The 25,664-nt window shown below is 45.0% G+C and overlaps 2 protein-coding genes across 19 annotated transcripts in view; one reads left to right on the plus strand and one right to left on the minus strand.

The window, feature by feature from the left end:
- LOC110977423 (histone deacetylase 4-like) overlaps positions 1 to 19,166 on the plus strand; it is a 67,747-nt gene extending 48,581 nt beyond the window's left edge. For 16 of the 18 annotated variants that reach the window (XM_087147972.1, XM_022231572.2, XM_087147975.1 and 13 more), the window contains 18 exons: positions 2,564 to 2,704; positions 4,306 to 4,408; positions 4,991 to 5,102; positions 6,757 to 6,898; positions 7,464 to 7,616; positions 8,490 to 8,547; positions 9,944 to 10,135; positions 10,759 to 10,892; positions 11,070 to 11,119; positions 11,263 to 11,330; positions 11,555 to 11,658; positions 12,026 to 12,223; positions 12,618 to 12,737; positions 12,857 to 12,954; positions 13,305 to 13,423; positions 13,731 to 13,949; positions 14,551 to 14,692; positions 14,979 to 19,166. In XM_087147972.1, coding sequence (XP_087004098.1) covers positions 2,564 to 2,704; positions 4,306 to 4,408; positions 4,991 to 5,102; positions 6,757 to 6,898; positions 7,464 to 7,616; positions 8,490 to 8,547; positions 9,944 to 10,135; positions 10,759 to 10,892; positions 11,070 to 11,119; positions 11,263 to 11,330; positions 11,555 to 11,658; positions 12,026 to 12,223; positions 12,618 to 12,737; positions 12,857 to 12,954; positions 13,305 to 13,423; positions 13,731 to 13,949; positions 14,551 to 14,692; positions 14,979 to 15,018 — 2,193 coding nt within the window. In that variant the 3' untranslated portion in view covers positions 15,019 to 19,166. The remainder of the gene's footprint in view (positions 1 to 2,563; positions 2,705 to 4,305; positions 4,409 to 4,990; positions 5,103 to 6,756; positions 6,899 to 7,463; positions 7,617 to 8,489; positions 8,548 to 9,943; positions 10,136 to 10,758; positions 10,893 to 11,069; positions 11,120 to 11,262; positions 11,331 to 11,554; positions 11,659 to 12,025; positions 12,224 to 12,617; positions 12,738 to 12,856; positions 12,955 to 13,304; positions 13,424 to 13,730; positions 13,950 to 14,550; positions 14,693 to 14,978) is intronic. The other 2 variants (XM_022231563.2, XM_022231623.2) reach the window with 2 other exon arrangements.
- rbm45 (RNA binding motif protein 45) lies at positions 19,167 to 25,649 on the minus strand. The gene is made up of 11 exons (XM_022231661.2): positions 25,346 to 25,649; positions 24,653 to 24,869; positions 23,969 to 24,095; positions 23,514 to 23,639; positions 23,192 to 23,389; positions 22,928 to 23,071; positions 22,682 to 22,817; positions 22,451 to 22,552; positions 22,087 to 22,229; positions 21,651 to 21,796; positions 19,167 to 21,182 (listed from the first exon to the last, which is right to left on the minus strand). The coding sequence occupies exons 1-10, from the start codon at positions 25,522 to 25,524 to the stop codon at positions 21,672 to 21,674; spliced, it is 1,497 nt and encodes a 498-aa protein (XP_022087353.1). The 5' UTR covers positions 25,525 to 25,649; the 3' UTR covers positions 19,167 to 21,182; positions 21,651 to 21,671.
- Positions 25,650 to 25,664: the final 15 nt, after the last annotated feature.

The raw sequence follows: 25,664 nt of genomic DNA on the forward strand, positions 1-25,664 counted from the left end.
AACTCTGACCCATCGAGACTTTACTTTGCCCTTTTCTTGTTTAACCTGATGGCCTGGTTCATTGGGCCTCCCAGGCCCAATTGTTAAGTTGGAGTTTGTTGTTTCCAGTTTTGGGTGATAGCTTTTTTGGAACTGAGCCAAGCCTTCCCAGAAAGGCTTACTCGCATAAAAGTCCCTCAAGCATACATGGAAATATTGAAGGAAACGTGCGTGTGTACAAGTTGAAGGGAAAAACAATTTGTCATGTAGAGAAGGAAAAAACAACAAACAGGTGCACTGGTCCCCCCCCCCACACAAAGGGATTCAAAATACAATTTCTGCTTTGGTTGTCAGCCAAATGTGTAATATGAGTCTTATTGAAGGTGACAGTTTTTTGGCCAATTTCCATGTCACAATATTATTGTCCTCCTCTCCGTTGGGGATTAGTTGGCCAAAGGGTCTACCACTGTCTCTGTTCTGTTTCAAAAAGATAACAGCATGTTTAGTTTTATAGCTCTACAAACGTTGTACCAATAGAAAGTATTCTTTTGACAGGCTATTTTACTGTCATTTTTTTGGTCTCTGCTGACACCTTTTCATTAATTTGTATCTTAAGTTTGTAGTGTGCAAGGCATTGGAAGCGGTCAATTTTCTTCTGGGAAAAATTGCCGGAAGAAAATGAGCTGCATGGTATAAAAAATGGTCACGGAGCTCTGGAAAAAAATCAACGTGTAGCTATCTGGTAGACCAGATTGGGCATTCCCTGCTAGGCTCACCGGCTACTGCGCATCCTGTGATATGTACAACACATAATTTGCTGGTTTCCTCATTAGACCGGCTTCCTGTAAGAGCACCGACTTACTAGGGCCTCATAGAGCTGCCGAGATTGGTCACAGCATGTCACAGGACCTCCTCTGGGAGTGGAAGAGGGGGGATTTATGAGGAATTTGGATGGTATCGTGCTGATGGGCTGGAATCAATTGTCAGCCTGGCCTGAAATCTTGGAAGAATCGAAAACAAGGAGAGCATCTTGGTGTGGCTTTCACCTGCCTATCCCCTCCCCCCTTTGTTTTCCGAAGCGCGCGATGCACGCGGGTGGAATTGAGTCACTTGGACAGGCTTCCCCAGCATGAAGCTTCGTCATTATCTGTAAGATATGCTGAAGGATTTCACATTGTAGGGCTTCAAAAACAAGTCTTATGACCACACCCTGTGCTTGTAGACACACAGCGGCTGCACATGGACCTGTTGAGCAGTGATGCACAAACAACTGCTTTGCATTTCAGTTGTGGGCCCCCCCAGGTGGGGTGTTGTTTTTTTTTGTTTTTTTTGCCGGGACATGTGAATGGAATGTGGTGCACTGTTTGTGAGCATCGTCAGATGTGTCTTGAGAATGGAAAAAAATGGTTGATTGCACCTGGTCGGCATGCGTTGTACTTTGGATTGTTTGGAATCTATGTGTAAAAAGTAATGAGAGGAAATTAAAAAAAATAAAAATTTGTAGAAAATAAATGAAAGTGACCTTCCCAAACGGAGATGTTGTGTCTGAAGTGTGAAACAGGTTAAGTACATGTAGGTGCACTGGTGGGCCAGTTTTTTTTTTGAACTAAGTACATAGTACGTGCCCTAACTGTTCAAGCATGGATTTCTCAGAGTGCCATTTGGTTGGAAAAACAACTCAGCCTAGTGTTAGCTGAGGGGGGTTCTATTTTCATTTGTATCTTGGAACAAATACTGTGACTGCTTTATTTTTCTAGTTGGTAAAGGCAGGGCTAGGGTTCATAAAAGGAGGTTGCAGATTAAATTTTTCTGCTGTGTAAGTGTTTGTCACAAGGCCAAAATTGCGTGGGTTTTTTTGGCCGATTCATCTGGCTCTCGGCCTATTCTTGTGAGGTTGTTAAACATGGAACTATGCCTTAGATCATCATCATATGAGAACCAGTCATGAGTAATGTGCATTGTGCAATATTCTAGCCGGTAACCTGTCACAACGAGTACATGTAGCTATTTTCTGTATTAAGCAACTTAAGCCGTTTTCCAATACTCAACTTCGTCTCCATCTCAGGCTACGTGTAGGAAGCCAATCCCTGATTGTGGGTCTGAAGCATCTAACTTAAATTGACGTACTGTAATGTTTGGCTCTTTCGCATCTGACTTGATGTTCTGTGGCACTATCAGAGTTACTGTTGCGCTTACAACCTCAAAGTCAGGAAGTAAAAAACAGTTGAAGCCTGAGACGGAGCCCAAATTGAGTATTGGAAAACGGCCTCGGTCCCTAGTCCAAGTAAGATCTTGATGAGGATGAGGAACTGTTAAGCCAAAGCAAGTGAATATGTTGCTGAGCGGAACATCGCGTAATAAGCCATTGCTTGACATGTTCACAGCGTACAAACGTGCTTAGCTGTGTTTCCTGCTTAGCAGTCATATAAAAAATTTGGTCTGGGCGCAAACCGATTGCCCAGGTTTGAGATTTGCCAAGGACCTCAATGGGGGAGAGGTGTCCGTGAACGCATGGTCGTTGGAGGAGCCGCGCTTGTCTGACCGGTCTTTTTCCCCTCTCTCTCTGTTACCCCTTGCACCTCAGGACGTGAACAGCTACCTTTTGCTGAAGCGCATGTACAGTAGCAGCAGCAGCGATGTCAACCTCTACACCTCACCGTCCCTGCCCAACATCTCCCTGGGCCTGCCGCCGCCTGCTGGCTCCTCCCAGCACTCACCGCAGATGGTAGGTGTTGTCGTCGGGGGAACCCCCTGAATCACGGGTCTAACCCCAACCCTCCCCTCCCTTCCCCCACCCCCCCTCTGCAAACTTTCTTTGTCCTGGATAGTCTAGGCTTAGCCTGGACCAGTGAGGCAAGTTTGGGCACGAACTATAGTTCGACCGGTAGTCAGTTGCTTTTTAACAATGCCCAGGTGCAAGTCAGTCACACTCGAACGACCCTCGTCGGCCTTTTTTAAAATCTCGTCTTTACTATCTTTACTCGCATTTCACTGTTCGCTGTGATTCTTGCAGTGCACGTGGTCATTAAAATGTCATACAATGTTTTATCATGTGAATGGTTCCCTCTGTAATGATTTATGAAATAGGCTATTGATAACCAGCAGTGCAGCCATGCCCTAGGGCCTTGTCCAAATTGGTCAACTAGATAGTCCCAGCCATCCATGGTTGGGGCGTTGTTAGTCAAACTATAGTCCTTCCTGGAACTTGCCCGTGATTGGAAGCCACCGCTTGGGCCAAATTTTAGTCCGGTTGACTCTACGAGTAAGTGATGGGTGCATGAGGTCACGGTTTAAGTGTATTGGTCAAGTAGCAGTTGTGTTTTGGAATCCTTTAACCTTTATTTCTGACTTTGTACCGCTGTACTTTTGTTAACAAAACCCAACCAAGTCCTTCTGTGCTAGTCCATTGCTGTAATGCTTGGGCAAGTACTTAATGTTCGTGTGGACTAAATGGTTTTTCATGTTGAGTTCGTATTTTAAACATTGTTCAACGGTCAGTTGATTTTGCTTCCCTTGCTGTACATTCTGAGCATCAATCTTTAACCTGATCTAGAGCAGTTACTCCCTTTGGTTCCATCTTGGTCTTCATCCTCACCCGACTTCCCCCCTCCCCCCCTTCCCATTTGCCCCTTCATTCATAGTGACTGTCCTTCTGTCTCGTGTAGAAGAAAATCCTGCGTGCCCAGTGTCGGCGTTATAGGGTGCGGTCCTGCCGATCCCTTGGTGCCATGTCTCGATTCGAAGACATCAGTGAACAAGTACAAAACCTCCTGTTCTGGTGATATGCATGAGCCTACGGCTTGTCCGCCTTGTGGATCCCTTGGTATTCTTGCATGGTTAACACACCTCCCCCCCCCCGGAAAGCTTGTGGCATGTATCTTTTCAATCTGCATGGCATCTTGTATTGCATTTGAGTTTGAAGGTCATTGTAGTCTGTTACCCCGACTCCAAGAAGCCTGAGTTTTCAGCAGTGTTGATGAGGTTTAAGTCCAGTAACCTTACATTATGGAAGTCTTCAGATCCAAGATTTGTCCCATTTGAAATATTCAGTGAGTGTCATTATCTGGATCAAAGCTGAGAATTAAATGCACGATTGGCATTCCACAACCAAATGAAGGTGCCCAGCCTCAGTTTTTGTCCAAGGTGCCAAGCAAAACCAGTCGGTTTCTGAAGCCTAGGGATTTGCTCTTGTTGGTAAATTCACCTCGCCCTGAAAGTGCCCAGGACCTGCAGTAATCCCCTGGACCAATCAGGAATCCTGACTGTGTGGGAAAGTCCCCCCTAGTCTTAAGTGCGTTTTTCTCTCCCCTCCCCTTCTCGTTGCAGCAAACTGCGAGCAAGCCACCGATGAACGACGCGATGCGTATGAAGAACCCCCTGCCCGGGGGACCGGTCATAGCCCCTGCCTTCATACCCGCTGCGCAGCCAGGTAGGCTTCTGTCGGGGGGGGGGGGGTGGATGGTGGTTAGAAAGGAGTTAGCCACAGCTCTGTAAGCTCTTGCAGAGTAATCATGACTGGAAATCTGAAGCAATCAAGGTTTACGGAGGATGCTGTTTTTCATTCTGGCATTCACAGTCATGGACATTCCTCTTAAATATCTAACTGGTTCATGCTACAGTTTCATAGTACTGCGAAAGTAGGTTTATGTCAAAACAGAAGCCAAATCACCAGTCATATCTTAAGTCTTGTCACAAGAGGGTGGGAATGAACAATGATTTAAGAATATCAGTGGCGCATTTCACTTGAATAGGCTTGTGACTTTGCCATTGGATGAATTGTGATGAATTTGTGATGGACTAGTCAGGGATTTAACTAAAGTACAGCAATTTCACTTCTGTGCTCATTCAGTTGCAAATCAGTAAGGGGTGCTGTTCCAGATTTTCTACTTTTTGACTCCAGAGTGTCTCCAACCGCCACGTGGTTAAGTTTCATTATCTACTTAGAGGTTGTGGGTGTTATCTTGTTTGATTCTTACCTCCCGCCGTTCCTTCCCCCTCCCCCGAATCCCAGGAACCATCATGCCCGCCGGTGTGCCCCCACCCATGATGGGCGGCATGCCCCTCCACGAGGCCAACTCCATGAGCCTGTTGGGAGGCGGTGCCGTCGCACAGAGACTAATGAGGTTAGTTGACCTGCTCCACCCTCCCTTGCCACACCCGCTTCCTGCAACCCGTCCCTTACCCAACCCCTAACCCACCGTGACTTTTGTCTTGGCTCCGTCTCAAACAGCCAGCCCTATCCTGACCCCAACATTCCCCGACCCCTTTTCCCCATTCTACCTTTGCTTGCACCTGTCCCCCCCCCACCCTTGATCTTGCTCTTACCCACTCCCTTTACCCCCTCCCCCCGTCTTTACCACAAGCATACCCGTTACTTACCTTTCTCGTACCCCTGCCACTTTTCCTGTAGTTTTAATTCGGTGTATCTTCACGCCGTTTTATTGTGCGTTTTATCTGTCTTTTGTTTCACGCTTTCGGTCTGCTGCTGTTTTCGCTCTGCAGACTTTGTTCAGTTCATTGACCGTTTGTGAAGCCACGTAGAAATATCGCTCTCAATTTGTTGAGTTCCCTCTCTAGCATTCTAGAAGATTTGTTAGAAATGCTGTTTAGGATTAGCTTGCGTCGTCGCTTTGCGTCTTTTCTGGCAATGTTTGAGCAGTTCCCTCGAGGCAGCTCCCCAATCACATCATCCGTATCAGTCCATTTGTTATTATTGTATTACTCGTGTAAGCTGTTTCTGAGCCTTCATTGTAGGGTTTGAAAGACGGTGTCCGAGCCAACTGGCTGTGGCTAACAGTTGCACATGTGTCAATGGAAAGTGGCAGCAGCCACACGGTAGTGGCTTTTCATAGGATCACCTGTCATTTCCAGCCTCAGCCAGTCGGCTCGGACGCAACCTGCACTGTGCGAGTAGCAGTATTAGCGTGGGATTATTATGCCGCTTGTGTAACACCTGCTTACGCATAATTGTTACATAAATCAGGACAAATCTGGCTTTACATAAGTACCCATCTCTCTTTTGTGTGTATCCCCCGGGAAAAAGACACCTGCTTTCCCATCATTTTAGTTTTGGAAATGGAAATATGATGGAATTATTCAACCAGCTCATATTAAAAGCCAAACCCCACTGATAAAGAAGGAATGTTTGGACGTATCTCTAAGCCATCAATTTCAAATTTCTGGTAAATATATTTGGAAACGAAAAGATAAAAATGTTAGAACCGCTGAACAGACAAAGCAAGAATGATGTATCACTTTTTGAAGATCAGAAAGGAACGTGTTTCAAAACAACCCCATTGGCGTACCTCAAGGTTTTGATAAAGATGGTCGCTTGTCGCCCAACTGTTGTATAACATGAATTTAATCGTCTGAGGTGATCTCGAGGTGAAGCGGAGGCTATCGCACATTGACGTCAGCAATGCTTTGTGCCTATCATTATCTTTGCAATTGGCATGGTTAGACTCAATTCAAGTCTGATGTCATGACTCTGCTGTGGCTGTTACAAACCTTTGCAGTCTTTCACTTTTTCTTGAAAAAGAAAAATCTAAGGCCTTGTAGAGACATTGGTAAACTTCGACACACCCAGCAATTTCTCACAAAGGTACTTGTCCTCGCAGAAAAGAAACATAATAAGCCTCTTTTTTGTTGTAGCAGTCGCGCTTCCTATCTCTCCCCCCTCCCCTTTTACAACCGCGCTCCGCCCATCTGGGTCTGGTACCACGTGGCCGTCACCCTCTCCCCTTCTCTCCCTCCTCTGTTTTTACTCAACACCTCCAGACCTATCCACAGGCCCCTGGCCAGGACCCAGTCTGCCCCCTTGCCCACCAGCCAGCAGCAGATTCTCATGCAGCAGCACCAGCAGCACCAGCAGTTCTTGCACCAACAGCAGCAGCAGCTGATGGCGCTGCAGCAACGACAGGTAAGTGTAGTCAGTGGCAAGTTGACATGTTGGCCGGCTTTCAGTTTAGTTTTCAGGAAGTGGCACTGTAGGTCTCAAGTACACGTGGAGTGCTTGGTTTTTATGGACTAATTTTTGAGGTCACATTTTATCTCCTCAAATATTTCTCCCACCTTAGCCTCTGTTGACCTATTGTTATGCTGCATAGTCACTGCTTAATGGTACTTAGTAGGAATTCACGATAAAACCGTTAACATTTATGTTCATTCATTCAGCTCCTCCCAGGAGCTCAACTTGATCTTAGAACAATTGGCAGTTCCATATAAAGTTTTTTTTAATTAATGTTCATGCAGATTCGTACAACTGAGAAGTCTAATGCATACTTTATCTCAGTAAGACCTAACTGGAGATCATTCATACATGCAAGATGCAAGGAATTGTTTTTGGGGGGCCTACATTTTAATATTAATTTTTTATGTTGCAGAATCGAGTGATTAAAATGCATTTGCAGAAAGCTTGCTTAATAATTGAATTTGTCAGCTTGTCCATGAATGCATGTGCATTCACCATAAAGATCTTCTTACAGCAGGAAGATGCAGTCGCTGAGAAGGAGGCAGAGGAGGCAGAGCACAAGCAGGTGCAGAGCCTGCCGCTGAAGAACATCACCGAGATCAAGCAGGAGCCCATCGACATTGAGGAAGAGGACGAGGAAGAGGAGGAACGCTTGCAGCTCCAACAGGTCAGAGGTCAATGCCAGAATCACAGAGCAGTAGGCTCGGTGCGTGAAGGGGAGACGGGGTGTTTTAATGTCGAGGCGATGCCTTGTCGGGGGCTGCGCACTGTCTGCGTTTTGGATGGGTTCTCCATCACCGAGAAACAGAGCTCAGTTAAGGAATAGAGGCTTTGCAATGGAAGCCACCTTGTAGGGCAGTTCTGTTGTTCAGCGGGGAAACCTCCTTTGTGCAAACCCTATGGGAAAAAAAGCAGTGGCCCGCAAGATGGCAGCCACGTGAAACCTCTATAAGGGATGTGTGTGCAAGATTGAAACAGTCCCCGAACCAGCCTGTCTCTTTTTTTGTGAGGGGTACCTGGGCATCGAGTAGATCGAACTCACGCTTTCAGTCCTCGGTACTTTTAGGCACCAGATTAGATGTATCTTGAGTCTGCATCGCCATTCCCAGGTATCTTGGAACTCAGCTCGGCCACTCAAAAGTTGTGCTCATACCCAAAGTTAGCCGGAGCGCAAAAATTATCTTAGCAATAAGTCAAACGTTATAAAGTCTGCACTGGAGAAGAAATGCATTGCTTGAAACTGATGTTGTAATTTTTGGGGCACACCATGCAGCATTGAGTTGTGAGAGTTAACCCCTTTGCGATGTTGGACTGCAAAGGCCGCACCGTTGTATTAGGGATTAGTGCATACCACACATACAGTCTATTCACTGGGCAGCTGCTGGTTCACTGGGGCCTGCCGCTGGACAAAGATTTGCATACTGGGCATACCACAGCCCAGCAGTCACGGTCAAAAGAATCCCGGCATAAATAATCCCGGCATGAAGGGGTTAAATATGAAGACTGAAGGCCTTCGTTTACTGACATTCTGTTTGTTCAGGAGCAAGAGGAGCTCATGCGTCAACAATCACTGGGATGCCTCCGCTTGACTGGAACAGGTAAGTACACCGGTGATGCGTGATCCTTGCCTTGTGTGGTGTGTAGTCTTGCCTGTCACTGGTTGGCCCCGTTGTCCTTGTTGTAGCGCGTGACCTGAGGTCAGAGGTGAGTGCACCTATGGGCAGCCTATCCTGACAAAATGCTGCCCAGCGTTATTTGAACTATATACTGATGGCCTCGGGTCACCTGACAAAGGGCGAATGGGAGAGGCCATGGATTGAAAGTTACACTCCTTCCAAAAGTTGTGGCTGTGGCTTGCAATAGCACGCGCCTATGGAAGCCACTTGGTAGTGGCTGCAGCCACTTCCCATAGACATGTGTTACTCCAAGCCATAGCCAGGTGATTTGGACATAGTCTTATATGGTAACCCTTGGTGGATCCTAGAATACATATGGGGAGTTGCACCCCGAATTTTATGAAATAAAAACACAATGCGAGGAAAAACAAGTGCAGAAGGTAGTTTTTTTTTTTTTTTTCAGTTGAATACACCGCTTGTGTCATTTTGTCCTTTTTTTGGAGTGCCTCCCCTTTTGGCTATTCTGGATCCGCCCCCTTGCTTGCAACCCTTCACTCTGTGCGAATTGTAACAAATGCTCGACTCTGGACTCCCTCCTCTCTCCTTGGATGGTGTTCGTAGAAGCCTTGAGGGCGCTCTAACTGTGGATCACGTGGTGTGCCCCTGCCAGTTGGGGCTTCACGTGTCGCGCACATGTATTTCGAGTTGTACACACTGTTCACGTGAGGTTACAGATGAGTAAAACTCACTTGATCTACCATGTTAGAGCACCCTTGGTCATATCTTGGTTGAAGGCTGTTAATCCCAGTACACCCAACCTCTGAGAAAGTCATTTAGTGTCATTGTCAGTTTTGGTGTGTTTTTTTGGGCTGTAACTACCCCCTTTCCCATTCCTTACCTTTTCATATTCCCCTTTGAATACCCTCATGAGAACATTTTCCCTGACAGATGAACCCCCAGATTTTAGTATTCCTTGGGAAAATTCTGTTCAGTTTGTAACATCGAGAAGGCAGAAGCAAACTCCCCCAAACTCACATCCAGTCGCTGTTGTATGTGTTGAAGCTCTCATTTGGATCTCCCTGAGCCGAAGTATCTCCCAGAGTGTGTACCAACCCTGTAGCCAGTTTACCCTCCTAGCCTTTCAGCCTTCTTTTCACAGCTTGGTCCAATAATTCAGATCATTTTTGGCACCAATTTGCAAACAAAAGAGGTTGACTGGTGTTTGGGTGGTAGGATGTCCAAACGTTTTCCACACTTGATTCACCACAATTGTCGTTAGAACGCAAAATGCCATTCTCCTTTTCTTAAGGAAACTGAAATTTACCGACAGGATTAGATGTCCGATGACACCTGTGCATTCCCCCCCCCTCCTCCACAGACACGTTACCGGGTAACCGGCCCAGTAGTAGCGGGCATCGCCCCCTTTCCCGAGCCCAGAGCTCCCCCGCCGCGGCCAGCCGTCCGGGCATGCTCGGAGCCGGCACGGATCACCACCACCATCTACACCACCACCATCATCACCACAACCTCCCCCACCATCACCACCAAATCAAACATTTGTTCACCACAGGTACGGACCCTCCCCCCACTCCCCTCGTTTCTTTGCTCCACCCCCCCCCCTTGGTTTTCTTGATGTGTGCCCTATGGTGCGGTTTCTTTGAATGCAGTTCAGTCCAACGCCCTGCACCGTGACTATGAGTGTCGATTGCCCTGTACTGCTCTCTTGTGTTTGGATCACTTGGTCGTGATTTTGTTTTGTTGTTTCTGAACGATGAGAATTGGATCTTTCTTGAAAATAACCACTTTTGAAATGTTATCGTGCTTTGTACTTTAATTTGCTTGACATTTGGGTCTTCTTTGGTACTAATAATCTTCGGTTTCCTATGTGAAAGATTAACCATTGAAAGCAGCTTCCTCTACCACTAAAAGGCTGCTTCTGAAGAATTTCCAACTTAGTATGCAGACCTCAACCTGTTACCACCGCCCTCTGTCAGCTTTTTTTTTATTCAACTCAGAGATGAGCCGCCCATCGTCCGTACTGTCCATTTATTTCTTACAATTTTTGTGTTCACATTTTTTGAAGCAACTTCACTCTATTTACCTGAGGATGTTATTAGATTTGGACCCTCGATTCCCTGTTCTGACTTAAGTCATCGATAAAAATGAGTTCTCGGCTCTCTTTGCCACTGGCAGGTCTTGCCTACGATACACTGATGCTGAAGCATCAGTGTACGTGTGGTAACAACGCCGCACATCCTGAGCATCCGGGCCGGTTACAGAGCATCTGGGCGCGTCTTCAGGAGACGGGCATCGCCAACCAATGCGAGGTCAGTCACAAGAAATTTATGCAGTTGCTCAGTTAGTTTAACCCCAACCCCAAGGTACTCTTGCAAGGAGCCCTGAAGCCTGCAAAATCCTCCAGTGTTGGGAAAACCAAGGCTGGCATTAGAGGTGTCAAAACTTTAAGGAATTTCAGCTCATCACCTTTTCTTTTCTCTTTGCAGCGCATCCGGACCAGAAAAGCTACCTTAGAAGAGCTACAGTCTTGCCATAGGTTGGTAAAAGTCTCTTAACGAAAAATGCATAAACACATTCTCTACCTGTTTTTACAAATAGGCATCATCACGACCACACAAGTCACCTTTCTTTTTATGTACCTGTATTCACAAAGTTGGTTCCCTTTTTTCTCTCTCTCAGTGAGGGGTATGTTTTATTCTACGGAACCAGCCAACCGAACAGACCCAAGCTAGACAGCAAGAAATTAGGTCAGTAAATGGAGCTTTTCAGATTGGAAATTCTAGATGTGCAACCATTTATAAGAACATTACATGGGGTGGGTAGTGTGCACAAAATTAGAGGTGGACAGACTTTCCCGCCCACCTGTCCGAGGGCGCTTTCCATTCTTGTGCCAGCATTTTTCACAGCACGATTAGGTATCCTTGAGAGTCAGCAGTGGTTAAACGTCTGAATGGGATGTTTCTTTCTCCAGCCTGTATTCCTAAACTGAACTTCACCTGGTTGCCCTGCGGCGGTCTGGGGGTGGACAACGACACCGTCTGGAATGACTTACACTCCCCAAGTGCTGCCAGAATCGTAAGCTGCCCCTTCCCTCTCCCCCCCCCCAGCAAGAGAAAGTGTCATTGGAGATTCAAGAATCAAGGAGCCTGGTTTGAGGCTGGGTTTGGTCCAGCGATTCTGTTCAACGACACAGAGTAACTGTGTGTGCAGTTGGCTGTATCAGGCCACAGATTTTGTGGGTCGTCACAAACTGTGCAAAGTTTATCCTAAGACTGTTTGGGAACTCTACTTGTCCTACAAGGAAGGCTCCGTGTTCTGAGAGGAGTATTTGTGAAAGATTGGGGACATGCAAAGATTCAGAGACTCTGACAGCTTATGGTGGAGATTTTTTTTTCCTTAAGTGTAGGCATTCCCGTAAATGTTTGTTTTCCGTTCCTCCTAGGCCTCTGGTTCCGTCATCGAGCTGGCCTTCAAAGTGGCCGCTGGTGAGCTGAAAAACGGCTTTGCCGTGGTGCGGCCGCCGGGCCACCACGCCGAGACCTCCCAGGCCATGGGCTTCTGCTTCTTCAACTCGGTGGCCGTGGCCGCCAAGCAGCTGCGCCTCAAACTCAAGCTCAACAAGATCCTTATCATTGATTGGGTAAGGCCTCGCCATGTGATCAGAGAATCCTTGTCACCAATAGTGCCTTGGCTGGTAGTCATGTGGTTCACTGTTGTTTTTTTTTATTGTTGATTGGTTGTAATTGATCAAGTGGTCCAAATTCTGATTTTCAGGAAGAATCATCCACATGGCTGAAATTCTTGATTTTATACCACCGACCATGGCACTCACGTTTCAACTGTTGATTGATCAAAGTGACAGCAGTCACGATGCAATGGATTGATTGATTGGGTTTGAAAGGGTCAGCTCAGTTTTCCAATCAGAAAATATCTATTGTATTGTTGGCTCAGCCCGTGCCGTATTTCCCGTGATTCCAGATAAAATACACAAAGCAATGATTTGGATTTCAATTTTGATATTTGCATCACAATAGGATGTTCACCATGGCAACTCCACCCAGAAGATCTTCTATGAGGATCCCCACGTTCTTTACATCTCCCTGCATCGTCACGACGAGGGCAACTTCTTTCCTGGCACTGGTGCACCAGATGAGGTATGAACGACGCACTTGATTCGGCGTCTTGTAAACCAAAACATTTTATCTGCCGTGAGTGATTGAATCTTAGATTGTCCATTCGTGCATTTGTTATTTTCCTCCCTCTTTGTGGGCAGTGCGGATGCGGTGCTGGTCTTGGCTACAATGTCAACATTGCCTTCCACGGCAACCTGGACCCACCGATGGGCGACACGGAATACTTGGCTGCCTTCAGGTAAGCTTACTCAGGATGAGGCTGAAGTGATTTGATTGGTTCATGAGACCAAAGGTTAGAGATTCAAATGTAAAATTGAAGGAAGAAAAATCAGGGCAGGAGTTGATGGCAAATTTTGATAGGGACACAGATGCAGAACCAAACAACTGTAACTTATTTGGCCGACGGTTTTCAGAAATCAAACAGCGTCTTTTTTTTTTTTCAAAGACGGCCAGATGTTAGTTAAAAATTAATCTAATGTGGTGGGCCTTACTGCACTTGTATTTTGTGTATGTGCTTTCATTGTTCTGAAGTGAGATTGGAACTGAGAGTTCCAGATGATGGATTCAATATATCTGATCTCTCTGTAGGTCTGTGGTGCTGCCCATTGCACGGGAATTTTCCCCCGACGTGGTCTTGGTCTCTGCTGGTTTTGATGCCGCTGAGGGACACGCCAATCCCCTCGGAGGCTACCAAGTCACCCCCGCTTGTAAGTGGAACATTCCATAGTGGCTTATCAAATCATTGTGGATACAAAACCATTTCAAATGTAACAAAAGAAAAATTCTAAGTACTTATGTTTGGAAAGATCCTAGACTGTAAAGGGAGAAAAAAGCTGGAATTTTATTGAAAAGAATTTCTCAGTGAATGATTGCTTTCTTTTGTTTTGGAAACGGACAAAGCCTTCCATCAAAAAGTTGACCTGCATGAGAAGATATCTGCCAGAGCCGGTATCTGTTCTCTTAGAATTTCTCAACGAACCCGTAAATGACCCCAGATCCTTCTGGCCGGTTTAGGTTTTGGCTACATGACCAAGCAGCTGATGACCCTGGCCGGGGGTCGCGTGGTCCTGGCCTTGGAAGGCGGCTATGACCTGCCAGCCATCTGCGACTCCTCGGAGGTCTGCGCGCAGGTGCTGCTCGGGGATGAGGGCCCACAGCTGAGCGAGCGCGCCATGACGTCGATCCCCAACGAGAAAGCAGTGGAGTGTCTGCAGCGTGCTATCCAAGTCCAATGTAAGTTGCTGTGGTCTTGGGTTCCGCCTTAGGTTCTTGGGGAAACCTAATTTTTTCTTTTACTACTTGAGCTTCTTACGCAGCGCCACCACTGAACACTGTGAAAATGGTGAGATGGGTGTTCACACCTACGTCAGGTGTGCCGGTCATTTCATTGCCCAGAGCTTGCATATAGGGCCAGAGAAGCCTAGATACAACTTCTTAAAGAATCTGTTCAATTAATTTTGCTCCGCAATCTTTGTGCATCTCCCTACTCTTCTCCAGTGTTGTGAAAACTGTTTGAAATCCAAATATTGAAGGTTTTCTGTTCGGGTGAGGGCACTGGTGCTGTGATGAAAATCAGGGAGGTCAATCAGTTCACCCTAAATTTGCTCTTTGTAAAACATTTCTGGGGAAAGGTTGCTCACTGACTTTTTACTGTATTCTTACACAGCAATGAATTGTCAAAGAAAGTCATGCTTCGCGTACCCTTCAAGGCCCGTTACCAGCTCTGCATTTAAATGAAACTGCCTGAAATCAGGCTCTCGTCCGAGAAATAGCTATGTGTTTATCACTCGACTTCCGTTTACAAAAATTGGTGTGATCTCCTCACATTTCTCAGCTGAGTACTGGACCAGTGTGCGAGCCATGGGCCCCCTGGTCACATGTTCAGCCCAGGAATCCAACCAGCTCCTCCAACGAGAGAAGGATGAAGCAGAGACTGTCACTGCCATGGCTCTACTCTCAGTCAGACAAAAAGCTAGGTAGGTCAATGAAGGCAGTACTTACCAGTGGAGTACTATCAGTGGGGTACTATCAGTGGGGCACTATCAGTGGAGTACTATCAGTGGGGTACTATCAGTGGAGTACTATCAGTGGAGTACTATCAGTGGGGCACTATCAGTGGGGCACTATCAGTGGGGTACTAAAATTGGGACTCATAGTAGAGTATTAACAGCAGTGTTTCCTTAAAGAAACAAGTATCATAGCATTCAATGAAAACTTTTTAAGTTTGAAATATTCAAGGTTATTTGTGTCTTTGCCTTGAAGGTCAGAACCAATGGAGGAAGATTATAAAGACGAGTCATAGTGGATCGGTGTCACAGATGAAAATCTGCCACCGGGTGGTATCCAGTCAGCTTAGTAGGCTCTGCGGTCTGCAGTGCCAGACCCGTTGGAACTGTGGGAGGGAAAAGTGCGAGTACCTCTACTGCCGTGAATGTCTGTGTCGTTGGTTATCAACAGCCGTTTCATGCCTGGCACTGTCATGAAACCCCCCAACACAAAACGGCCGTGGAATGGGTTGACCATTGGGTATCTTCTTCAGGAAGTGGCTCGGAAACACCAGAAGAGAGATCTTGTGTCGGTTAACATTGATAGCGTGTTATTTATTTTGTTGTGGGGACCAATTGTTTTTGCTGTGAATCGGGGAAAACCACCCTCGTTTTAAAAGTAAAGTATTTTTTGAAATATGTCTAATGTAAACAGTTAGTGACCTCTGTGCCGTTGACCTGTTATATACCAGTTATAAGTTTTATTCTTGTGAGATGTCATTGTACAAACAAAAAATTACGAATCATGTTTAAACACGTGCCGTATCAAATAATTGTCATAAAAGAGAGAAAATAGTATTACGAAGTATTACATATATACTTGTTTCTTCCGTTTTTAGTGGTTATAAATATATGCTGATATTTTTTCGGTGTGTCTGCCTGTATGTGCTGTAAAATTTCTGTGCCCAAGGGTTCACAATTTTTGTCTAATTTTTTCTTCATTTTCCCATCCTGGGGTGTGAAGGTGGTGTACGATACGAAACAGTGATTTGCTCATGTGTATGTAATGTATAAATGGACATGATCCAGTGCTAAACTCTATCTTCAGTCCAACCTGTGAAGGTGGCCAGTGGAAGTTTGAGGCTAGTTGACCGTTGTGGCCCGTGCTTTGTCCAAAGAATTCAAGTGAAACTCACTTGCCATCGTTTCCAACAGGCTACCGTGAGATTTTTGTTGACCAGTAGACGTTCATTTGTGCAGTTGGCCACTCGGTTGGTAACCTGACCATTTCATGTTTCCCATTAGCAGACCGTCAAGGCTCATGACCACTGCAGACAAGACTCTGATGTCCAGATCTTCCAGCCCTCATTACACTGTCAGCCAGTGGACCATGACCGGTCACATGACTCAGGGCCACTTTGGCCATCAGTTGGCATTGGCCACTAATCTACCAGGGCTCATTCAAAAGGCCACCAGACCCAGGTTGGACTTTAAAACCTTACTGTACAGATATCTCCATCTATATTTTTTCCTCTATCAAAATGCTGTGATGTCACCCCGATGTACAAATTCCGGGGTAGGCTGTTTTTTCTCTTCGAACTATTTTTCTGATATTTTGAACAGATTAAGAAGACTGTAAATAAGGTTGTACATACGTCTTATGAAGGCCGTACTTTTGATAAGAGAACTTTGTGCTGCTGGAAGAAAACAAAGCTTTACCGAAAAAACAAAAGTACTAAAATTTTTGACACAAAAACTGCGAGCAGCAGGTTCCATCCGAAAAGTTTGGCCAGATGTGGGCTCCGACGGAAAAAAAAATATTTGCATCTCTTAAAAGTGAGCAAGCTAAAGTTGGTTTTGGTTGGTGCTCACGGTGTTTTGCATGAGCTGAGTGTTTTTCTGCTGTCTGCCGATGTACAATATTTCCAAAGCAACTGCTGGTGTAAAAAGGCACCGTATCTGTAATATAGGGCTGACCTTGTCGAAACACTGAGGACGGTTGATCAGTTGTCTTTTAAAGTGAGACTGGAAGAACAACCACAAAGTAGTCAGTGGAACTATGGAGATGAAGCAAGCTTATAGAGATGGATCACAACCAGATTTGGAAAAAAAGTCTCTCGGGCACTCATGGAACTGAGGGGTGAATTTCGATTGGTACTCGACTTGAGAGGAAGGCCACTTAGAACTTGTAATGTTGTGGCAAGTACTGTGGCTGTAAATTCGGACGGGTCCTTTGACACCCGGGTCTCTTCGTGTTTGCCTGAAGTATGAACCGATTTCCAATCCCCCTCCCCCCCAGTCAGTCCATGGTTTGAGTAGGATTGGAACCAGGGCACCAGTGTCAGAGAATGAATGTGCCACCATGACAGTCTCACTGAAGAGCAAACCAGAAATTCGCACCCAGTGTGAGATGAGAAACCATGTGAGTTGACCATGCACAAACAGATTAACCGAGGCATTCAAAATGCAAGTGTACAACGGGAGACATATGATGTCAACATTGTCAAACTTCACAGTCTGTCATAGTGTTCAAATTTACTCGCACTCTGTGACCGAAAGGTAAATTGTTTTGGTTGAATTACTGATGCTTCTCAAACTTTGATTATTTTTCTTCAGTCTTGGTTTGTTCCTCAAGGGAACTTCTTATTTCCTTCTTGAAGCAAGTGTTCTATTTTCCTTCATTGTAAAATTCATCCCCTAAGAAACGGTGTATAATGGTTTACGTTATGAAGAGGTACATCAAGACGGCATTATGGAAAAAACAGGGTCATCAATCAGCTGCAGGAAATCTTCCCATTTGACAAGTCTGTCAGGTTTTCTTCACTAGTTTTATTGTTTGCTTCAGGAAAAAAAAAGACAATTTACTGATTGTGTTTGAAGCAAAATAGAGGTTGATTTCAAATTTGACAGTTTTTATGACCTGCTGTTGTTATAAATGCGTTAAAAGGTCTTTGGGTTTCACAAACTGACATGCAAGCAAGTGGCGGAAGATTTGAGGAAATGCCTGTGATGAAGGTTTGACACAATGACCCATCTGTGCAGAATAATTTCCGTGAAAACCCTGAACCTGTGGAATTCAGGCTGCATCCGCAAGCACCTGGCCACAGGTTAGAAATTATGCACGTGCCCATGGGAAATCCAGGAAGCCATTGGCTGAAGGCCTCTATAAATGTGTGTATTATTGGCAGTCCTAGCCACGCAATATGACCTTCGAATGGCATCCAGGGAAGGAAAACAAAATGACAGAGTGCAAACACACAGTACTGATATCAGTTGGTGAAAACCAAAGTAACGCATTACCGTGTGATGTGCTCACACACAGGGCTACTAGTAACAATCACCACAGGAAGACATATCTGGTCGTTTACGTAAGAGACAAATTCATTTCCAAATCTCCAAACCGACATGTAACCAAGCCGACATGTAACGTCTATGACAAACCAAACAGCAACCCAGAAGTTGTTACATCCTCTAATAATGACAAAGGTTACCTCTGAAGTGGTGTTAGAAACAAAAAAAATGGAACTACGTGGACTTGGCAAGAACCTGCCAATATACCGTACCTGGTTTGTGCTATGCATTCAGTGGTATAAACAGCAGGTTCTTCCATTGTGTGGTTTTTTTTTTGCCAAAAAGCCACATACAGATGAGACTTTTTGACAGACATGCTTGAGCAGGTACAAGAAATTTTCCTGCGAGACGGGCCGTGTCCGTATCACTTGGCTACGCCAGAATTCACACACGACTCGATGCGAACTGGCCGCAGCCACTGCCAGACTCGTGCTTCATTTCCAGCCACAGCCAAGTGATGCGGACTTGGCCATAGATTCCATTCATAGCCAGTTCTTATTTTGATTTGGGGTGGGGTGGGAGGAGTCCTGATGAATATTGTGAGGGGGGCCAAGAGGACTGGTTGTGAATGGAGACCATTATTTCTACTGGAAAGCCGTGTCTCCATATTCCTTCGCTATTGCAGATGGATTCACGGAGGATTTTGCGTTTTTTTCCCTCCAACAGCCCCGTATGAATATTAAACACCTTTCACATAAACATTACCGTCAACCAAAAAAAATCTAACGAAATAGCTAATTGCTGTGTTTATGTACAGAAATTTATTGTAGATACAAAGGCTCTTCTATAATGTGAAACGGAAAAAAAAAATTGCCCATAGAGTATGTTGAATAATACATTGCATCATAATGTAAGCATTAATGTTTACTCTTGATTGAAATTGTAGGTATAACAATTTTTTCTTGTGAGGTGTGCGTGAGTGTGTGTATGTATATGCATTGGTTGTTTTGACATGTTCCTGTTCTTTGAGCTCTGGAGACGGGGGCCCGCTTTTATGTCAATGTACTCGTGTCAAGAAATGTACGATGTTGGCAGCTATTTTGTACATCACTTACTGTGGCTGAAAATGTACAAATTAAAACCATTGGGGGAAAAAAAATGGACACCAAAAGCATTTGGGATTGTATCACGCCGTGCTGTTTATTCACAGAAGTGATTCTGTTGTGGTTCTGTTGTGATCATTCTAACTGTGAACTTTGGTTACTTGGAAAGGCTGTGAGGGTTTTTCTCAGACTGGGTGCTGGACCCCGTATCGACGGCTTTGGGGGTTCGAATCCCGGCTGCTGGGGAGGGGTAACTTGTGCATTATATTGCCCGTTTGTATCACACAGCCAAGAGTTAAACGAGTTTCTCAGACATGAAAACCACAGTGACGTTAACTTCAAATGTACAACCGAGTGTGGAACATCAAACCTTGAACAAAATTAAAGACACACAAGACCTTTTCTGTTATTTTTAATTACATAACATGACATAACCACTTCATGTACAATGTACACACTTGCTTTGAAACAAAGAAAATCTTTCGTACGGAGAACATCCCCCCTTTAAAAATTCTTACCACTTACACACTTGCTCCACATGTTTTTTCCTTCAGACAGATTGTGGGATAATGAATCAGGTGTTGAGAAGATGAATGGATTTCCAGTGAGAACTTGATATGCAACACGTGTAGCTCTTGCAACGATTTCAAATGCCAGTTGGAAAACGGGAGTTTAATTTTGGAATAACGCTCAATTTCAAAATACTACTTGGCACCTCGCTTTGCTGACAAACTGTTCAAATTAATTCTGAATTCATCTTTAATGTAGTTCTTCCTTTTTTGGTTCTTTGAATTAACATTCAGGATTTTTGACTTGGGAATTCAACTAAAATTGACTCCAGTTGGGTCAAATCCCCAACTGCACAGGATTATGATTTTCTTAAACCTGATCTGACGAAGGCCCAAAAATGGTTGTCATGGTAACCACTGCATGAATGCAGAATCCATTTCGGTCTGGCACAAAAATTTAACCAGCTGGTTAAAAGTATGTTTTCATGGGTCAGGTAAGTCATTTTTGCTCATCCAAAGTCAAACAATTTTTTAGACAGACAAAAAGAGACAAAAGTTCACAATATCTAGCAACAGGAGAAAAGAAGTCAACATTTCTGTGTGTACATTTAGTGTGGTAAATGACTGCCGTATGTACAGTTTAGTGAGTCAAAAGGTCACATGGAAGGTCAAAGTTTGAGGTCTAATTCGCATGTTTAATAGCGACAGGGTCAAATTGTTCCTGCTGTTTGCAGCGCATCTTGTCGTCCTCTGTAAAGCCATTTGTTTCCTGTGCATAGTGAGTCTTCTGCGTCTGGTTAGAGTCGGAAAAAATCCACTCCAGCAGAGTAGAAACACGGGTCTTGGCACACGACTTAGGTTTCATAAGGTTGTTGTCATCAATGGCAAATTTATGTGTCTTTCTTGCAGTCTGCATGTCAGAAATACCACCTCCTCGTCCCATCCTTCTTGTCTCGTGGCAGGTCGGGTCAAAGGTCAAAGACGGAAGTTAGAGTTTGGTTGTATGTAGGGATTTCGTCATCAGGTCGTGACATTTCCAAATGGTGGAGTTGTCCTGCTGAACCGGCTTACACGTGGGGGTCGTCAGCATGACAGATCTGGTCAGTGGTCAAATCAAGCAAGGGTATCTCAGAGTCTCTTCTTGCGCCCGTTAGGTCGCGCTCCGTCCTCTGTCGCTGAGGTCCTTTGTTGGTGATGGCCATCGACTGGTTCGTGTCCACATAGCCGTAACGTTGTGCGTCTGTTTCGTACCAGCTCTGCTTTTGACGGACTTCTCTTTTCTGTCCAGGTCAGCGTCGTCGGGCTTTGTGGAGTGGTCATGGTTTACCAGTTCCTGCTATTTTGTATTGTCTTAAATCCTCCAGATGGGGTGGCGTTTTCCCACACAACCCGTCTTGTGTCATCCAGCACTTGCGTCTCTGTGTCTCCAGAGGTTATTTCAAGGTCAAGGGTCAAATGCGACTGTCTGATCACATGGGTCAATCACTGGCAGGTCAAAAGCGAAGGTCAAAGGTGAGGGGGGTCAGATGTTTTGGGGTTGGTTTGGTTGGTTTTGTTTATAAGAGTCAGTCTCCTTGTCTGTGAGGAAAGGAATAGAACAGGTCAGTACAAGGAGTCACAATGGAACAACAGTGGGCACCAGACATACACCAAAAATTTTAAAAATAAAATCCAAGTGCGTTATCCGTCTGTGAGAAATAAATTCCCAAACCTGTACACTGCTTTGTCTCATAGTCAAAGTATAAGCACTCCTTTTTATTTCTGTTCTGTCTCATATTGAAATAAGTCAGTGTTGGTAAATGTTTTCACTCATCTGACACGTTCACTTCTTACAGTGCTCTACACAAGGGTCCGACATGTTTGCGTCACAAAAAAGAAGTTACTTTTACAAATTAATTCAGACACTTTGTCGGCTGCTGCGGAGAGAGGATCGTTATTGCACAATGTCACTTTGAAACGTTTACAATTTTATTGGCACAATACCTGAGCAAACATGTACCCCACGCCAGGTTTTCACGTGTAGTTAGAGCAGGTACGTAAACTTACCTTACACCCGACGAGGTAGGTCTAGGTGGTGCGCGGTCGTTTGCGAGTGTCGTTGGTCTGCGGATCGGCCACCATGACTTTAAAGCGTATCCCAGAAACCTCCTGGCCATGGATCATATCAATAGCTTTGAGGGCACTGCTCTTGTCTGCGGAAAAAAAAAGCGGCACAGGTCTCCATCTACGCCGTGTGGCTACGTTTTTTACATGAACATTGTAATAACTGAATACTGTGACTAGTCTGGAGACGGACTCCTCTTTCCATGAGCTCATGCTGGCAGTCAGGTCAGCTGCTAGACTTTTTGTTCAACAAAGCTGGCTTTAGGCTGTAGGTAGTATTGGCATGATGGTCGGGGGTAATAAGTTTGCCAACAAGCCTTAAACGGTGACTGGAAAAAAAACAAGCTGAAAAAAAAACGCCCCTGCAATCCGTTCTCACCGGCATACTTGGCATAGCCAAAGTTACGGTTGTTGAGCATGTAGCACTCAATCAGGTTGCCAAAGCGACAGAAGATGTCTGTGAGGACTGCAGGAGGTGGGGCCACGGGATTGCAAACGATGAACAGCCTCTCCATGCACTCGCTGAAGACAGAAGCAAAAATTTAAATGATACCAAGATATTTTGGCAAGAAAGTAATTAGTCTACATTATGTATCAGCCGATAAAATAACTAACTCAATCATAAATTCCAGTCCAGATGTTCAGTTCTGTTGTTCTATTCAACTGCCAAGACCAAATTTCTCCAAATTGGGAAAAAAAAGTGGCTGAAAAACTTGATTTTGAATATTGATGAGCATTCTTACGAGTCGATGTGGACCAGCGGCTGTTGGGCAGGAAGTCGTAGCATGGTGGGATCCATGATGTAACTGGGGAGCTGAGCTTGCCCCTGCTGTAATTGAGCTCGCCTGAAACAGGTGAGACAAGATTGAAATTATCTCTGAAAATGACTTCCAGGTTCTCATATTGGTACTTTTTTTCACGCTAATTTGTCTTTGATTTTGTTTTTCATGAACAGGAATGGATGTAGAACTTACACGGTGTCCGTTGGCGATCCCGGCTCCTCAACAAACTTCACCGACAGCGGACAGCTGGGTGGGTACTCAAAACGGTCCAACTTTTGCTTGGCGTAAACCGCTGAGACAGCTGTGCTGTAGCGCACATAAGCAATTCCTGTGCGTGAAACAAGAAGTATGTCATCTTCGTTTCATCTTAAAACACTTTTTTCAGGGCTTTTAAACAGTCATGATTTTGAGACTGTATTTGAAGACTTTTTTTTTTACCCTTGACTCCAAAATCACCCCGCTCCTGTCTCAGGTCACAGTATTCAAGTCCAGGCACCAGATCAAACAGCGCCCTCAGTTGATTCTCTGTAACGCTGCCATTGACGACCACGTACAGCTTGGGTGAAATTTGTGGATCTGTCACTAGTTCAAAAATGAAAGCAAAAACACGTGTTATTTGTTATGATCTAGATTAGATTCCTCGTTCTCTGCTCTGCCCCTGCCCACTCCCAATTTTCATGCCCCGCCCACATCTATCCTTACCTGCAGCTGGGTGGTGGTATGAGTTGGGCTCATAGGTGTGGAACCCCCCGCCGACGGGCGAGGCAAAGCTGGACCGGGGATCAAAGGCAGAGTCAGGCCGGAAACCCCCTCCGGCAAAAGTCGATTCGTGTATCTGTGTCGGCATGGGCTCGTCACGGTTCCGGTGACCTTTTGGCTCGGCCAGAATGGCCTTGAAACCTGGCCAAAAAATGGAACAAAAAAAATGTACAACGATATACTCCTCTATTTGAAGTCTTTAAATAACTCAAACGTCAAGTCTAACAACTTTCCATCCTGTTTGAAAGATTCACAGGGGACAAACCTCGGTCAGAGCTTTCAATAGCAACAGCAGCGCTGGAAACCTTGCGGAACTTGACATAGGCAAACCCTTTGTTCTCCCCAGAGCGCCTGTCCTTGAGTAGGTTGATGTGGTCAATCTCTCCGTAAACTGTGGAATAACAATATCAGATACAACTTATACCTCAGACCATTATCTGACCGTTTGACTATAACTCTCCCATTTTTGGGGCGAGGCATTTTCCCGAATTCTCCTAAAATCCTCCAATTTCCAGGAAAGCAACTGCACATTCTTTGTACTTAGACTTTCAAGGGGCATCAAGCCCCGTGTAAAGTAACGGTGGCTGAGCTCGACCTTCCTCAACCCTGCAAAATCCTCCTTAAACCTTTATTATTCAGAAAACCAGATTATTCAGAATCTGGGGGTGTTAGAGCCAGATACAGATATCGGAAGGAAATATTTCTAATTTCTTTTTTAACCTTGGAATTTCTCTCGGACGTCGTCCTCTGTGTAGCTCTTGGGGACCATGATGAAGATACGCATCAGTTCCTTTTGTCCGTCAATGTCTTGCTTGCTTCCTGAGCGCCGTGAGTTTGCAATCAAGACCTAGACAATTAAGAAAAAAATTGCTAAGCCAAAAAAGAGCTAAGTACATTTCTCTTCTGGGCAAGCACTCAACTAATAACTGAATCAGAATTTCAAATGTGATCCTACAACAATATAGAGTACCAAAGTGACTATGTCACATTCACGATAATGTGTAAAAGGCGTTATCGTGAAAACTAGCGGGTGAACCAACACCCATGTGTACTCTTTTTCCTGTGCACTACACTTCCTGGTTCAAAACGACGTCACACTTCTGTTGTCAATTTGTTTCTAGAGCTAATGTTGTCTTTAAGTACAGAGTTGCTTAAATTTTTCTTAGTAAGCACGAGGTGCCTTCCAAAATGTGATGGCTATTCAATATATTGACTATTGACTGGTATATGACTATTGACTGATAAATAGTCACATGACTATCGACTGATATGAGAGTCATATATGACTATTGACTGGTTCTCTGTGACTTTCTGCTCAGCATAACAACTTCCTTAGTCATCTTCTAGGTGTAATTATCAGATGAGAGAAACTGACCGCTTGCCAAGTTGAGATTTAATAGTTACCTTGAGGGGCTTGGGGTCGGACCCGATACATTTGTTGTCTGTTTCCTCCATGGCGATGGCGGCCTCGGACGCCTTGGTGTACTTAATGTAGGCCACACCCTTACTCTCATTGGTAGATCTGTTCTTGACCAGCCAGACATCGTCAATGGTGCCAAAACGTTCAAAGTGCTCCTTAAGCTCGGCCTCTGTGTGGTTCCTCCCACAGACGATGAAGAGTCTGAAATTTCAAGACATTCACAGCAAACTGAACCACACAAATTCACAAATCAACTACGAACCAGGCAACAGGTGCAAATGAATGGGTAGGCCTCGGCCTATTACAATGTGTTGGTCCTGCATGTTGGTGTAGTGGTGCAGGTCGTGGATTTTGTTCAGAGAATTGATGATTTTAAAAAATCTTGCACATTTACCAATGAATTTTATTTCCTTTTTTTTAAGAAATAAAATCTTGTTAATGTTGTTAAAATGTCCATTAAACTAAGCCTAGGCCTATAATAAAGAGGGTTTTTTTGGGGGGGTGTTCTGGAGGGAGGCAGGCAGCAACTTTCTTTTTTTTTTTTTCAATCATAAAACTTTAAAAACTTAAAGCTTAATTCCACTCTCAAATGTAAGCAACAAGTACATTAATAAACCGGGGGAAACAGGCATAAAAGCTTTAGCTAGTCCAACCCGTGGCCTTAGGCCTATGCCTACCTGCTGTTTGGAGGCTTGTCCATATCGACTCGGCCGGACCCAGACCTTTCACCGCGGTCCCGATCACGCCCGGCAAACCCGAACCTTCCCCCACGATCGCGGTCATCGTCCCGATCCCCAGCTGGACCGGACTGGTCCGACCAGCCTCCGCCGTAGTACGACTCGCTTCGTGACGACATGCTCTCGTCGACTTCAACAAAATCACAGAAAATTAGTTGTATTTCGTTCTTTGATTGCAAGAAAATTTTCCTCCTCGAATGTTTCCACAGAAAAATACAATGGAGACCTGTTGGGCTACAGAGTTCGCCCAAAAAATTCA

The sequence above is a fragment of the Acanthaster planci genome, linkage group LG17 (assembly GCF_054643075.1).
Source record: "Acanthaster planci isolate LZ-2023a linkage group LG17, COTS_SCS, whole genome shotgun sequence".
Lineage (NCBI taxonomy): Eukaryota > Metazoa > Echinodermata > Asteroidea > Valvatida > Acanthasteridae > Acanthaster > Acanthaster planci.

What these genes read in the sequence shown, in the direction of transcription:
- rbm45 (XM_022231661.2), bottom strand. Translation starts at nt 25,524, where the DNA reads ATGTCGTCACGAAGCGAGTCGTACTACGGCGGAGGCTGGTCGGACCAG. An exon ending in TATTGAAAGCTCTGACCGAG is followed by an intron (nt 23,390 to 23,513) that starts GTTTGTCCCCTG and finishes TTTTTTGGCCAG; the next exon opens with GTTTCAAGGCCATTCTGGCC. An exon ending in ATACCACCACCCAGCTGCAG is followed by an intron (nt 23,072 to 23,191) that starts GTAAGGATAGAT and finishes TTTTTGAACTAG; the next exon opens with TGACAGATCCACAAATTTCA.